The 15,832-nt window shown below is 34.9% G+C and overlaps 1 protein-coding gene across 1 annotated transcript in view; it reads left to right on the forward strand.

The window, feature by feature from the left end:
* LOC145680843 (vascular endothelial growth factor A-like) overlaps positions 1-15,832 on the forward strand; it is a 78,547-nt gene that overhangs the window by 54,382 nt on the left and 8,333 nt on the right. Inside the window, exons 4-5 of the mRNA XM_081751953.1 lie at positions 3,771-3,866; positions 15,569-15,667. Coding sequence (XP_081608079.1) covers positions 3,771-3,866; positions 15,569-15,667 — 195 coding nt within the window. The remainder of the gene's footprint in view (positions 1-3,770; positions 3,867-15,568; positions 15,668-15,832) is intronic.

Below are 15,832 nucleotides of genomic sequence, written 5' to 3' on the forward strand. Positions count from 1 at the left end.
TCTTTTTGCATCAACGCCACCTATATAGCAACACATGTCAGTAGCATACATGCTTTTGTTCAGTTAACATCAAACCGTATCGGCCTCGTGTTATTTGTAGAACCGGCATTTCCTCATACGTTTACCGACAGAAATATTTTGTTGTTTCCCGTCTTTTTTTCCCGCCATATATTAGTGATTCGTATGTGCTTCAAACATCAAACAAAACAGTTTATCCTAGGTAAGTATCACCATTTTAACATTTCTATACTTTACATGTTCTTTCCCATAGGCATATCTGATAAATCCCTTTGTGATCTTTCAAATAATACACATGTTTTTAAAGAAAAAAAATAGTCACATATTCACTTAATAAACGGGCGCATATACGCCACTGATATCAGCAATCAAATTATTCGTTTTCGTTTATTTGATATTCGTTTCTCATGGCTTACACAAACTTCCAGTTTCTGTGTTCAAAATCAAACTTTCTCCGTTCCTTTTTAAAAACCGTAAATTCCATTCCATTCAGCTACAAATAAAAAAGGGCCTGAGGCAGCATTCAGGTTATCCTCACCCATCTCACGCACACCAATACATGTATATGTGTGGTTCCTGTATTTTTTCTCTGTCTCTCTCCCTCCCTCTCTTGCATTTTCCGTTAAACTACAAGCAAAAACTGCCCCGCACGTCTCCTCTCCTCTCACGCACAAAACGTATACACATACACACACACCAATACAAAAATACATTCTTTTTCCGCGTCTATCGTTCGCGCTCTTTCCCTCCCGCAACACCGACCACTTCGGTCCCTAGCGTTTATGCATGCTTCCCTTTCCCTCTCTCGCTCTCTTATGCTAGGTAAACAATCTGTCCACGTGGGGTTTCTTGCTGTTTTAAATTGTAGGTAATACACAGCATTTCTGGTTTGCGTATTTCAATCTTCACAAACAAATCTCATAACAACGGTTCTATCTGACATTTATCCAATAAATAAAAGCAAACACAAGTCATTTTAATTCATGTAAATACATTTAAAATCCAAGTTCAATATTTATATAAATGGTAAATTTTAACTTACCTTTTTCCTTACAGTAATACCAAAATTATTCTCCAAACAACACACTCACAGAAAAATACAGAAACCAAGTTTCCACAACGCCCAAAAGCACACTATATAATCTGGTCTCATTTCAACTTCCTTATATATATATATATATATATATATATATATATATATATATATATATATATATATATATATATATATATATATATATATATATATATATATATATATATATATATATATATATATATATTCGTTAACCTGGGTGGTTCAAGCGTTCACACACACCCATCCGTTTTTCACAAAAACAAGTACAAAGCTATTCTTTAAAGTTAACAAGAATCTTTTACAGAAAAAGGGCTTCTTCTTTCTTTCTTTTTTATTCTATCAGGGCATGCTAAATGGAACATTTTTCTTTCTATCAAGTCAAAAAAATCTTTTTTTTCTAAAAAGAGTAACGTTCAACTCAAAATTATAGGTGGTCTCAACCGTCAACAATAAATCTCACATACGTTTTTCTCAAATAACTTTCTACATCCTAACAACTCAAAAGATCTTTTTTTCAACTATTTCAATTCTTTCTTTCTTTTCTAAAAAAAGTTACACATACAGGTGGGTCAAAAGTAACATGACATTTTCTCATCTGCACAAAAAAGTTTCGCTTTCTATTGTAGTAATTTTCTACATGTCCCTTTACATGCTAAAATTCCTTAACAAGTCCCCACGTGAATTTTTTTAAAAAAAAACTGGTCCTTTGCACACAAAACAAGAGCACACTTTCCCCTATACAATCTTGTATGCAACGTCTCTCAGTATGTGGCAATGTAACACGTAACTATCTCTTTCTTACATTCTCTCTCCCTCCCAATTAACCCATGTCTTTTATTCCATGGACAACACAGTTTGCCCACACCTGCAAAAAACCTGGACCACCCAAAAATATAGCACACCTGTGTCTATGTTCCTTTCGTTAGTCCCTATCAATGGCTTCTCTTTCTCCTACACATTCCATCTTAGACAGTCAATATCTTTTAACTATTGTTCTTTATCCAGAGTTTCCCATGTTTCTAAAAGTCGTTTCACATGTTTTTTTTCTGACTTCCAACAGTTAAACTTTCTCAGACATCCATATGTTACGTTTCACTGACAATATATTCTTTTCTTTTAATGACACAATGTTCAAATTGTAACACTGTTACAAAAAAAGCTTGTCAATTTCAAATTGTATCCTTTTCTTTCATGTTTCACATGTCTCTCTGCCTTCCAACAGTTAAAGTATTGTGCAACATCCATATGTTACATTAAATTGACAGCTCCTTCTTTGTTTAATTGACACAGGGTTCAAATTACGAGACACCTCCAAAAGAAGCATCTGCTACGATTACAAAAGCTAATTGTCGGCAATTCAATGAACAAAGACCTCACACGAAGGTTACATTCTGGACCAAGTACTACTGTCTATGATGTTCCAGAGGAACTGCTTCGACAGGGTGGTGGTCTTCTGGGCTGTATGCGATGACGTTTTCTCTATCAGCCGTAAACTTTTGACACGATTCTGCGACATGCTGACGAGACATTACAGTGTCTTCCTAAACCTCTACCAGCTGCCGGTGAATTTAGCCGCAGTTACATGTTTCGCCCACAGATATAGAATAACTGAGCAGACTTCTTCGCGAGACCAATTTTCCAAACGAGTCGCCATTTGTGTTTACCTACAACTAGCACCATAGGTGACAGGTGGCTGAAACTCTGCACAATTGTCAATTGCATGTATTAAAATTACAACACACTCCTCATTTCTTTACAACAGACGAAACTCCAGAAATATCGTCCTTGTAACCCTAGTTTCTGATTTTCCATCGTATTTTTTAAAACAGTCGAGTGTATACTTAACAAAAGTTCTAGCATTATATCACTAGTAATAAGGTATATTTCACTTGAATTCACCCCAACTTAAAGAAAATATGTCATGATTGTATTCACAATAATAATTAAATAAATAAATAGGGGGAAAGAAAGTGTACCGTTTTGAATGAAAAATGACGTGCTTCTTCTTTGAAGTTCGGGTGTTCACTTTCTTTAAGTTCACTTCAGGAACACCCCAAAAACTTTTAGACAGGGCACTATCAGCTTTAATTTTTCTTTTTACAAAACCCGAATTAAAACATTTCTCCCATTCATTAAATATTATCATATTATAATAATAATTATATTATTATTATTATTATTAAGGTTCAACAAGTCTAGGAGGCTTAGGTGGGCAGACAGGGGCGTAAAAAAGAGCCCCGCAGACCCCGCACTGCGGGGGGCCCGAAGCCATCACGGGGCCCCAAATCGTGATGTAGGACGTAGAGAAGGGGCCTCATTCCAAGTTGTCTGCGGGGTGGCCCCCAAGCCCTTAGTTACGCCATTGTGGGCAGGTCATGTAGCCAGAATGGAAGAAAGTAGAAATGCTTGACTGAAAGACCAATAGGACCAGTAGGAAGACCTAGGCGCAGATGGAAGAACAATATTAAGATGGATCTCGCAGAGATAGGAATACAAAGTAGAAACTGGATCCAGTTGGCTAAGGATAGAAGTCAATGGAGAGTCTTTTGTGAACGTGGCATTGAACCTCCGGGTTCCATAAGCCACAAAGTTAGTTTAGTTAGTTATTATTAATTATTATACTTGCTTCTATATAGGGTCTATTAATGTAATTATTTTTCTAATTTATTTTTAGTACATTCCAGACCATGTTGTAGTAAACAGATGTACTGGGTCATGCCATACAAAACTAGCATGCTATCCAACGAAGATAAAAACTATAAAATTACCGGTAAGTTTTCGACAACTTTTCTTTAATAAATAATTCACTTTAAGAATCTTAATAGGCAATAAATAAATAAATAAATAACATTAATTAATGCACACTCAAACACAATTGTAAAAGTACTTTAACTATTTATGAAACTCAATTTGTATAACTCCTACGTCTAACATAAGCATAGTTAAAGGAATGCAGAGCATTTAAACTGGAGTTCTAAGAATCAATGCACCAATAAATGAACAAAAACTCCCATATTCTTTCAAAATGTGCCAAGCTATGCAAAAGGAAGTCAAAACTAAAAAGTAATGAGGAATCCAATATTCTCTACAAATAGGTAGACCATCACCCTGTCATTACTTCAAGTGAGTTTGACGTGTTGTATTGAGGGAAATGTTTGTCGTCATACTCACGTATGTTCCATAAAAAAATATGCTGGCCTGGACTTCATAAAAACTCTAGTAGCAGAAACAATTTGCAAACCATTTGCTGTAAGCTTGAATTGCAAGTCGGTCAAGCTTGCATCCAGCTTGATTGGAAAACGTGCAAGCATGTAGCAAGCTGGATCCCAGTAACGAAGTTACATAGGAACAACATTGCATTTAGTGTTCCATTCAACCTTGACGCAAGCGTTTTAGAAGTCGATGGCCAATGAACGGCCAGTGATCCTATGACGCTTTGCGAAAGGTCTAAAGCATCGCTTGCACGTACAACAACAGGCAGATTGTATGACAGCATGCATTTCAAGTGCAAGCGTAGAAAGCCAAAAGCCAAGCATGATCAACAGGCCAAAAGCTTTCTTGCTACTAGAATAATGTCACTCTTTGTTTGATAATGCATAGTTTCAACGACACACAGTGGTGTGTATATGAATCCTTGTCAGTAGTTGACTCTTTAGTTTACATCAACGAACAGTTAAGCATGCACTATTCAATCATGTCGTAATATGGACAAAATTGGACGCTAATCTGCTATCATTCATATGAATCAGTTGAACAGTATGAAGAACATGCAAATACCATAAAATACGAAAGAGAAACTGTTAACTAAGAGTCAAAGCACTTGTTCAAGTTGTTATTTTGAGAAAAGAGAGTCATTCTCTGCTTTTAAAAAAATGCTCAGGAATTAGGCGAAGCTGTGTGTCGGACTCTTGAAAGATAGTAACGAAGTGGTGTAAATATTACACAGAAACGCACTGATCGTCCAAATATAACAACTCTTAAGGACAAGTTCACTAGAGAAACAAGCAAACGGAATAGATGTTAACCGCTTCGGAAGAACCAATAGAAATACGAAAGAGCCACTTCCAATCATCACCAAGCTGGAGGTGCTGGCGCACCGCTTTCAGATGTATGGTTTTTGAGGTAGGAATGCCTTTAAAAAAAATGGAAAAACTTCAAGCAGGAAACATTACAAAAAGATATTCTTGAGCCAAAGAAAATAAAATAACGACTGGAATGATGAACAGTGGAAGAGGGCACTCTGGACTGACAAACCTAAATTCCAACTTTTCGCCTTCCAATGTTAGGAGTATGTGCGTAGTCATCCCAAAGAGTGCTTTCATCCCAGCGTGTAATACCTACAGCAAGACACGGAGAAGGTAGCGTCACTGTTTGGGGAGATTTTGCAGACTACCAAATTGATAATTTAGTTCGAATGAATGGAATAATAGACAAAAACCTGGAGTTTGTAAAGCTCTTATCAAGGCTAAGGTCAGCATTTCATTGAAGGTAAAAAATACTTAATATATTTGTTTTAGTGGAAACAGGACCATATGTTTTAATTTGTTTATATGACCAATGATGTTTATTTTACAAAACAAGTCCAACAAATTGGGTTACGCATGGATACATGTCATTTTTTTATTTATTTATTTGAAAATTCTCAAAAATCAGTAGTATGTTCAGGCTTTTGACAATGACTGCATATACAGTATATATACAGGGTGTTTCAAAACAACACCAACAACGCTTGGGAGGTGATTCCTGACACCAAGATAAGCCAAAAAATATAGACCAATCTGGGTCCAGAAATGCTTCCTTTCGGAGTTATAGGTTGCCGAAAACATGAAAAAATGAACTTTAAAGGTCCATAGATCCAAAACTATAGGACCTACCGTAGTCGGGTCAAGACTTCACTTACGAATTAGTATGTGCCCTATCCAAATATTCAAGTTTCAGAATCCTGTGGTACTTCCGCAACAATTTTCATAGAGATAGTTGGTGAGTACTTCAAATTACATGAGCGTAGCCAAACTCTCTCTATAAAAATTGTTGCATGAGTAGCTTAGGATTCTGAAATATGTGTTTTCGGGTATCACACATATTAGTTCCTATGTGAAGTCTTGAGCTGACTACGGTAGGTCCTATAGTTTCGGAGCTATGTACCTTTAAATTTCAATTTTTCATATTTTCGGCAGCCTATAACTTGCAAAGGAAGCATGTGTTTTCCCAGGTTGGTCTATACTTTTTGTCTTATCTTGATGTCAGGAATCATCTTTCAAATGTTGTCGGTGTTGTTTTGAAACAGCCTGTATATATATATATATGTGTGTGTGTGAGAGAGAGAGAGAGAGAGAGAGAGAGAGAAAAAATGTATATAGATAAAAAGATATGTATCTGTGTGTAATACTAAGTTCTATTTGGAATATTAAGTTTGAAGTTCCGACATCGCCTACATTTGGCATTTCTACGTTACAATATATCCATTTGTTTAGCCATTTTAAAGAAATATCGTACACTTCTAGCTTCTATATTCTGAAAGAGAAAAAAATGGTTTTCAATATCCTACACATTCTGTAGCTTTCCATATTCTAAAATTGAAGTTTAGAACAGTGGCGGCGTAAGACAAACTGGGGCCCGGGGCCAGTGAAGTAGATCGGGGCCCCTTCCCAAACAATCATGATTTATACACTGCTAGTTTTGACATTCATTTACATAATCATTCTTCCTGTTTATTCCTCCCCCTTTCCCGTTGGTGTGTGTGTGTGTGTGTTTAAACCATTTTAATCTGGTATATATATATATATATATATATATATATATATATATATATATATATATATATATAGAGAGAGAGAGAGAGAGAGAGAGAGAGAGAGAGAGAGAGAATATAAATGGGGCTGACATTCAGCATCCCTGTCTATTTTATTTTTCATGCTCAGAACCGCTTTCAGGCTGGGGTCTAAAAACAAAAACCGGACCAGGGCTATCATTGCGTACTTTTTCCTTATTTTATTCATTTTTAAGCAAAGGACACGATGGAAAACAAATTAAGATTAGGGAAACTAGGACTCATGACAGAAATAACATAATGTTAAGAACAAACAAAACGTAAAAACAAATAATCCAGAATTTATCCTACACCTATACTATCCTAGCTTAAACGCGACCTGTAATTAGATGGGGTAATGGAAATAATACTCACATACAAAATGTAACATTGAGCTGATATTGAAAAAAAAACTGCAAATAGTGATAATACACCGATGCGATTTCTAAATGTAATCTCTATGTTCTCTAGAATCTTCTTAATCAGTTCTCGACTTTGGTGTTTCTTTTGCACAATATATCATCTGTGTGTATGGTTAAGTTAACTCATGGCTTCTCACCTGTTTGAGTTTACACTGTATGGGTTTTATTTGATTAGATTTTTCCCTTACACTTAGTCTTATTCACTTTAACATTCATTTTTTCTCCGGTGATCATACACGATACTTACACTTTTTTTTTTTTTACCGAACTATCAATAAATAATGGCTAGAATAGATTTTTCATCTGCATGTCTTTTTCACTATTTTTTTTTTTTTTTACCAGGTTTCTCTCTAGTGATAATATCCGATCTATTTAGTCCCACTGTTTTTGCCGAAATATCAATGAATAGTTAAGTAATAGAATGTTTCTCCTCTACTTGTCTTTTTTACTATTGTTTCCAGATTTCACATTTGTTTATTATTATTATTATTATTATTATTATTATTATTATTATTATTATTATTATTATTATTATTATTATTATTATTATTATTATCTTTTTGTATTTAATAATTTAGTCATGTTCATATTTTGTCACGTATGTCACGTAAGTTTCCATTAAAACTTACTAGCACACTTAGTATTAGAATATAACAAAAAATCCTGAATATATTGAATAATTGGGGATATATCGTAGATTAAATATGTGAGCACAGAATTCTACAACGGGTTTTACCATCCTACTTTTCATTACCACCCATCACCAGTAAATTGACAAATCTTGACGGTTTTTTATTATTTTTTGATACTTTTGTATTTTGTTTGTCTTAAGTTGAAATATGAAACTACTTTCGACGATAGTTCCGCTACTTTATTAGCCTGTGTTCCAGCAACATTCAGAAATGCTACCGTCCTTGCTTTGGTAGGTGCGAAAGTCTGAACTATATTATCAAAATCCAAATTAGATTATATTTCATTTTCGACAGAAAGAATGGTCAGATTCGTGAGTCCTTCTTGATTGTTTGTGGAGCGCAAGTATGATTTTACCAGCTTCCTTCTGCTGAAAGACCTTTCACATGATGCGAGAGATACGGGCAATGTTATCAAAATCTGAAGAGGGATTGCCAAACTTTTGTAAGCTTCAAGTTCCATTGAAGATACATATTTCAGTATGCCTTGTGGGGAAAAGTCAGGTCTTCTTTAGCTTTCTGAGCACACCTTAGTGAAAGGATTATATCCTTACAATCCTGAAATAATTCTACGCCACCAAGGTCATTCGGGAATATCAAAGCTAAATCAGAGCAACATGCTTTTAGCCTTTCCTCGCTCATCACCTGGCTGCAACATAAAGTTGGTGATAGAACATAGGAATTTAAACCTGTCGTTCAGATCATGCGTTCGAGTAAAACGGTCATACATTTGTTGTCTCATCTCATCTAGAGTTTCATTGATAGAGTGCTTCACTTCGACCTGTGCAGTCAGAGGTTCATCCTTTGCTTCTTCGCGGCTGTTGCTTGTAACCTCACAGACTTTACTAGACCCCTGACTGGTCTACTGGTCAGAAAGCTTGCCTTTCGAACATGCGGTTGTGGGTTCAAATCTATGAAGCCCGATGGAACGCAGTGATTCGGAGCTCACTTTAATAAAACTGCAGGACCTGTACTTACACGCTCCCAAGCTTATTTAGAATGATAATCACAATTGAAAGAATAAACAAATAAAGAAATAGGTTTCGCTATACTTACGTACCAGCGCTGTCTATAAGATCGAAATCAAGACATTAACATGGACTCCTCACGAAATACCGTTTAGGCTCTTTTTACTAGTCAGGTTATTACAACGCACTGATATTCAGTTTTTTTAATTGGACTTACTATATTGCAAGTGTACAATCACAAGAATGGGCATGCGACATGATTGTGATCAGCTATCCATATGATGGAATTGCGCAATAGTTTACCCAGCTTATCGAGAAACTGTGGAACACACCACACAAATTACTCCCCGTAAAAAACAGTCCTATTTAATTTCATCTAAATAGAGAAGGAATCAATATAACATGTAATTTACGTAAATTATTTTTTTCTTTTGAATATTTGAACACTTGTTTCCTTATTGAACATTTTCTTTATTCTAAATTTGTGAGCTGAAGTGTAAATTCATACGCCAAAAAGCAAGAGCAAAAAAGTGGAAACCAGCTAAGCAAAAGTATTTCGTTCTCTGAAAATTCGACTTGTAAAACTGCAGCAAAGAGCTTTTAATTAGCACCAGAATTCTAGTACCCTAATGAACATTTGTACGTTGATCCCTTCTTTGTGTCCTTCCCTTGAACTGATAAATAAATAAATAAATAAACAGTGATATTTTAGGAAGCAGGCTAGCTGTCGAAGTCCCATTAGTTGCATCATATAATTTTAAAATGTAAACAACACAATATACCTCCATTTTCCTTTTACTATGTTTTAATCTACAATCAGCTTTTTACTTTAAATTTCTCTAAGATTATTGAACAGAGTGAAACTTTTATTTTATTGTTTTGTCACTGTAAATAGTGTCGGCAAAGCACTGAAAGCAACCTAGAATATGTAAGAGAATCGTTTCCCAACAAATTGGGGATGTTATCTCCACCACCAGCTTTATGAGAAGCCGGAAACATGAATGATTAAATCGTATAATTCTTTCATTAAAATACATGAACATTAAATTCGGAATGTAGCTTTAACACAGCTATTATTGTAATTATAAATGAAATACACAAAATGCATATTTGAAAAGATGCAGCAGAATTTGGATTGGTAAAATAAGAATCTTTGGTCTGTAAAATGTAATGGTTTGTTATGTAAAGTTCCTTCAATATGTCAGCTGATTACAATACCTTAATCCATCGAGGTAGCTCCATGAGCTGTCGTCCAACGAAGTTGCTCCGTCAAAATCTTATGTACACTTCCCGGACAAATTTGGTGTTCGTTGTTTTATTCAAAGGCTGTTTTACAAAAGCCCATAAAAGATGTGTATTGCGTAAAAATAGGAAGTAAAGGAATAAAGGTCAGGATAAGAAATATGATGTAGACATGTGGTGGGTGGAGGGTGAAGGACTTCTGCTATTGCAAATAGTTTAATGAACCAAACAAGTTTTTACAAAATGCTTCAAAAAAGCTTGAGGCTACATCAGTTCAATTCTTCTTGGGAAAAAAAAATAATAAAATTTTCTAAGTGGCATCCACTAGAATCGAACGACGAACTTCCGGGACCATATCTCTCAGCATGTAATATTATTCATATTTTAATCCACATACATTTTTTCCTTTAAATTTCTTCGCCCCCCCCCCCCCCAAGATAATTTATTTTTAATCTATATTCAGTTTTTTCTTTAAATTTCTTTGCGAGTGCCCAGGAGAATGAGGCCCTAAGCTATAAACTTGTTTAACTTATATGGAAATCCGGTACTAGTTAGTTTAATTAGACAAATATTTCTGTTGTTTCATCCGTTATTTGTGTAATATTGATTGACAATTAACTGAGTTTGCTTTTAGGGAAGATGCGGTTTATAAACCTTAACAGTACTTGTACGGCTCATGCTAACAAAGTTCTTTAGTAATTATTTTTTATCTACCGTCCGGGGCCCCCACACAAAGTGGGGCCCGGGGCAGTGGCACCACTCGCCCCGCCCTTGCGCCGCCACTGGTTTAGAAATAGAGTTAAAAAAAAGTTTAATTTTTCACGATTTTAAGTATAAAAGTGTGTATTTGCATTTTAGAGATTTTTTTCTCATACCTTATGTTCTATAAACTATATTACAAAAAAACAAGAAAGGAGCAAGCATTAAATTCTTTGCTTGCAATGATTCTTCCAGCCACACAATACAAAGATCCCACGGAGTTGACCAACCCCTTCCTCCCCTCGCCGGAGCTAAAGTAAATTAGACTGCGATTATATGTTTCTTTTGTGTGTGTTACGTCCTCTATCAAATAGAAAAATAGTCTCAGTGCAGTCCCCCACAATTTAAAACAATATTTTGGTACGAGTTCGTTTGCAGAAAAGAAAAAAAATAAATAATTCGCAGAGAAGGACCAATCCACATTTAAACAATTTTTATTATAAAATTGAAAGTGACTATGTTTGTGACTCTTAATCTCTTGAACCGCTGAACCGCCCGACCGATCTCGATCAATTTTTTTACGTAGATGCAGTTCTGGCCTGGAAAGTTTATATATATATATATATTGTTTTCAATTTTCTGGTCTGAATTGATAACACAAAAACTGCACAACACACGTTACACCACAGGAAATGAACTCACGTGCGAAAACAACAGATGTGCCTCCTATGCATTGACACATTGCAGATTACTGCCACGTGCTTAGTTTCTGTGCTGTAAACAATTGAAATACAAACAGCGTTATTGTATCCCTGGCGTTATTGTAGCCAGTTACCCTATATATATATATATATATATATATATATATATATATATATATATATATATATATATATATATATTCACTTTGATGGTAGAACCTAGGGGAGGGGAGAGGAGGGAGAAATTTATATGTAAAAATAAATAAAACTTAACTCTTGAACCACCCAACCGATCTTGATCAAATATTCAACACAGATGACGTTTGGACCTGGGATAATTTCTGTCATTTAACTTTGACAGTGCAACGTAGGGGAGGGGAGAGGGATATATATATATATATATATATATATATATATATATATATATATATATATATAAAGAATAAAGTGACTGTCTTTGTGACTTCATGATTCTTGAACCACACGACCAATTTCGATCAAATTTACAACCTAGATGAAGTTTAAACCTAATATGGTTTTTGTTATATCACTTTGACGGTGTAACTTAAAGTTGGGGAAGGGGAGAGACATTTAAAAATGATCGAAATGACCAATATCAGTGTCGAATTCATAGTTTCATGATCGCTGAGATGTACAATGACACTTCCGATGACGTTCCTCACAACATGGGGAGGTGAAGGGATATATAAAAATCATCGAAAATGACCGATATCTAAGAGCTTTTTAGTAATAGTAAAAAGTAACTGACTAATGGAACATATTACTATTTTCTCTTAATTTAACCCAGCGAAGCGGGTAGTTGATGCTAGTTTAAAATGAAAAACAACGGGAAGTTATGAACATATTTTTAAGGCCCAATATTATGCCCAATACCTATGGCTATGTGGGTATGTGAAGATAATAAAACTTTCTCTTGGCCATGCCTCTTGTTTAATAATGCCAAAAATGCATGAAATTCTTATAGTGTCGATAACATGGAAAACTTTAGAATCATGCAAAGCCGTCATGAATATTCCAAAGAATCACTACATCTGCGTTTTCTTGGCTACATTCGGGGAAACAAAAATTGACTTTTCATTACAAAAGATTTGAACTTAACATTACAAACTATAATAATGTTAAAAGAAACAGATATAATATGGGACTGTTAAATAGTACCACTTACTTCTTAGCTTTACAAGAACTATCATTTAGAAGTAGCGACGAATCCTCTGAATCTACAAAGAAAAGTAATTTCTTACAATTATTGAATCTGCTTGGAGAAACTGATGATAAATTGTATCATCATTTAAGGACATCCATAGCTTTTTCAGGTACTTCTGTTGTAGTTTAGAATAACGTAATCGATTGTATCTTTGCAGAAATAATGAAATTAAAAGAGAAAATCAGGTGTTCGGGTTTTGTTGTGTTGATTATGGACGAAACCACTGATGTATCGAACAACTCGTAGTTCACACAATTCTCTGCTATGTTTCTGAATATGGAAATGTGCCAATGTTTCCATAGAAACTAGTACTGACTGTACCGCAAATCGGCTGTCTCAAATTGTACTTGAGTATCTGAATGTTTTTCAATGCAGGATGGAATTTGTTCAAACATACGATAGGACTTTGATTATGGCTGATGAACTTGGTATGCTGCAGGCTCTTGTTAAACAAAGGTACACACCAGTCTTATTGGTTAATTGTTATGCCCATAGGCTTAATTTAGTCTTAGAAAAGTCCATTGACTATAAAAATAGTATAAGGTGTTCTTTCCAAACTTTCTCGGGACTTACTTCTTTTTTGTCGAAGTCTTCAAAAAGAACAAGTGCTGTGGATTCTCCAGTCAACAAACGTATCCCAATAGCCTCAAACACAAAGTAGAACTATAGAAGTAGGATAATTGATGTGCATGTAAAATTGTAGAAGTAGGATGTAATGTAGGATAATTAACTTTACAAGATGGTCTGTTAGTAGGGCGACACGTCCCATTTTGATCGGGACAGTCCAGTTTTAGGAGCAGTAGATGAAAAAAGTAGCATTTGTCCCGTTTTATGCAAGTGAAAGAACTAAATAACAAACCCGGTCTCCTTGTAAAGGTATTAATAATAATAACAAAGACGCAAGAATTGAACTGAAATTTCCTATATTAAACATGTTCTATAGTTCGCAGTTCTGATCGGTTTCTGACTATATCAAAATTGGAAATTTCTTAGTCACTGTTGGCAATTTTCACAGCACATGCGTGAAATACCTTTAAAAAAGCTAAAGTAGCTCAGGTAATGCTGAAAAATTTCAATGGGTTCTCTTGCAAAATACACACTGCACAGCATTCCTAATAATTTTTAAAAGGAAATATGATGTCTGGTCCGGACGACAAGACACAACTATTTGATCAGTAGCCGTGTGCAAAAGAAATTGTAACACAACTCCAAAAAAAATGGAAAGAAAACAATGTTCCCTTGTCGGAACGATGGGTACAAGTATCTGGTAAATTAGAAGAGAAAAATATAAAGTTTGGTACTCTATTGAAAGTAGTAGGAATGATGTTGTGCCTGCCTGGTACATCCACTCCTGTCGAGCGTGTTTTTTCAATCATGAATAACATATGGACAAGCGAAAGAGCTTCCTTACATGTTGCAACAATGAAACCTATGTTACTGGTACGGGTAAATTTCACAGAGAACTGTAGTGAATTTTATGAAAGACTAGTGAAGAATAAAGCTATTCTGAAGAAGATAGGTTCTTCTGACAAATATTCTGGCATTCATCAGTTCAAGAGTCAACTTCTCACCCAATGTAATATCAAAGATTTGAGCTAGGGCAAAGGAGCAATGCAAGCAAGCAGCGTCGTATCTTACTATAGTGCAAGTTAAATGTTGTTTATATTTTATAGCTTTATATACTATGTTATATTACAATATCAATGTATTAGATATTGTTAAGGTAAGCAAGGACTAATTTACGCACTGATCTGTTTCTCATTTCTCATGATTTGTATTGTATTGTAAAAAGCCGAAACCTGTCTCGCTTTCAGCTGAAAATTTTATGGTCACCCTATCTGTTAGGGCTCTTTAAATTCATAATGGAAGACACAGACGAATGGGATCCTGAAACCAGAGTTTGTACAACAGAATACTACCAATAATATCAAGATAAGAAATCTTATTCAGTTTATAACAAAAGATAATTAATGACGTAGTTTATTGCAGAAAGAAAATAGATGACTGAAGAAGGATATAAGATAATTGAGAAACAGTTCCGATTATATTTGGTAGAAAATGCAAAGCACTGAAGAACCTGAAGAGGCACACTATTCAAATATATCAAGAGCAAGTGAAGTGGGATTTGGAAAAAAAAAAAAAAAAAAAAAATCTTTTACGATATTTATATACGGATACACGGAAAGAAAACTTAGTACTATATTTTCTGATACAGAAACTGGAGTTACTGATATGTATAGTATTAACAACCGGTAACAATCGTCAAAGTGCCACGCCACACCACGCCACTATTCCAGCATCAGTTTCACCTCAGTAAGTGACATGGTTCTCCTGTCGCATCAATTTTTAGGTCTACTAAGAAATTCGTTTTTCTCAGTTTCTTTCTTTTTTTCTTCCCCCTCCGAAAACTACGTATGAGCTTTTTATAATCCTGCAATCGTTTTGTTTACCTTAATGAGTACCATCTTGCCTTTGGATTTTCTTTTTTTGTTGTTGTTTAAACGCTAATAATATTTGCCGTTATTTATGCTTTTCAGACAAATTTCCCCTAATATACATAGTTTGGCTTTATTTCATAATTTTTGTAATACTGTAGACCACATTAAGACACCAGGAAAAGCTACGTAAAAATAATCCTCAAAAGATAGATTCTTCTCTCTCTAAGGATAAACTCACACAGTAAAAATTGAAGTAAAAAATGTTACTTCTTCCTGCAGATAATGGCAGGCAATAGATGTGGACTTGTATCTGTTGAGGAGCATGTAAAATGTAAATGTGATTGTGCCCAAAGGAAGGAAGATTGCAACGAGCGGCAGGTAAGTATTTATCTTCTACTGTTCAATTCACATTCTACAATAACGATTTTATATGTTTTATCTGAGTCAGTGTGTTACCTTTGAAAATCCTCTGCAAATTGTGTACACAAACTTACACAAATACAATCCGCTTTGACTTAGATTAAGTAACTTTCACTCACAAGA

This window comes from Thermobia domestica, chromosome 3 (genome assembly GCF_964235325.1).
Source record: "Thermobia domestica chromosome 3, izTheDome1.hap1.1, whole genome shotgun sequence".
In the NCBI taxonomy this organism is placed as follows: domain Eukaryota; kingdom Metazoa; phylum Arthropoda; class Insecta; order Zygentoma; family Lepismatidae; genus Thermobia; species Thermobia domestica.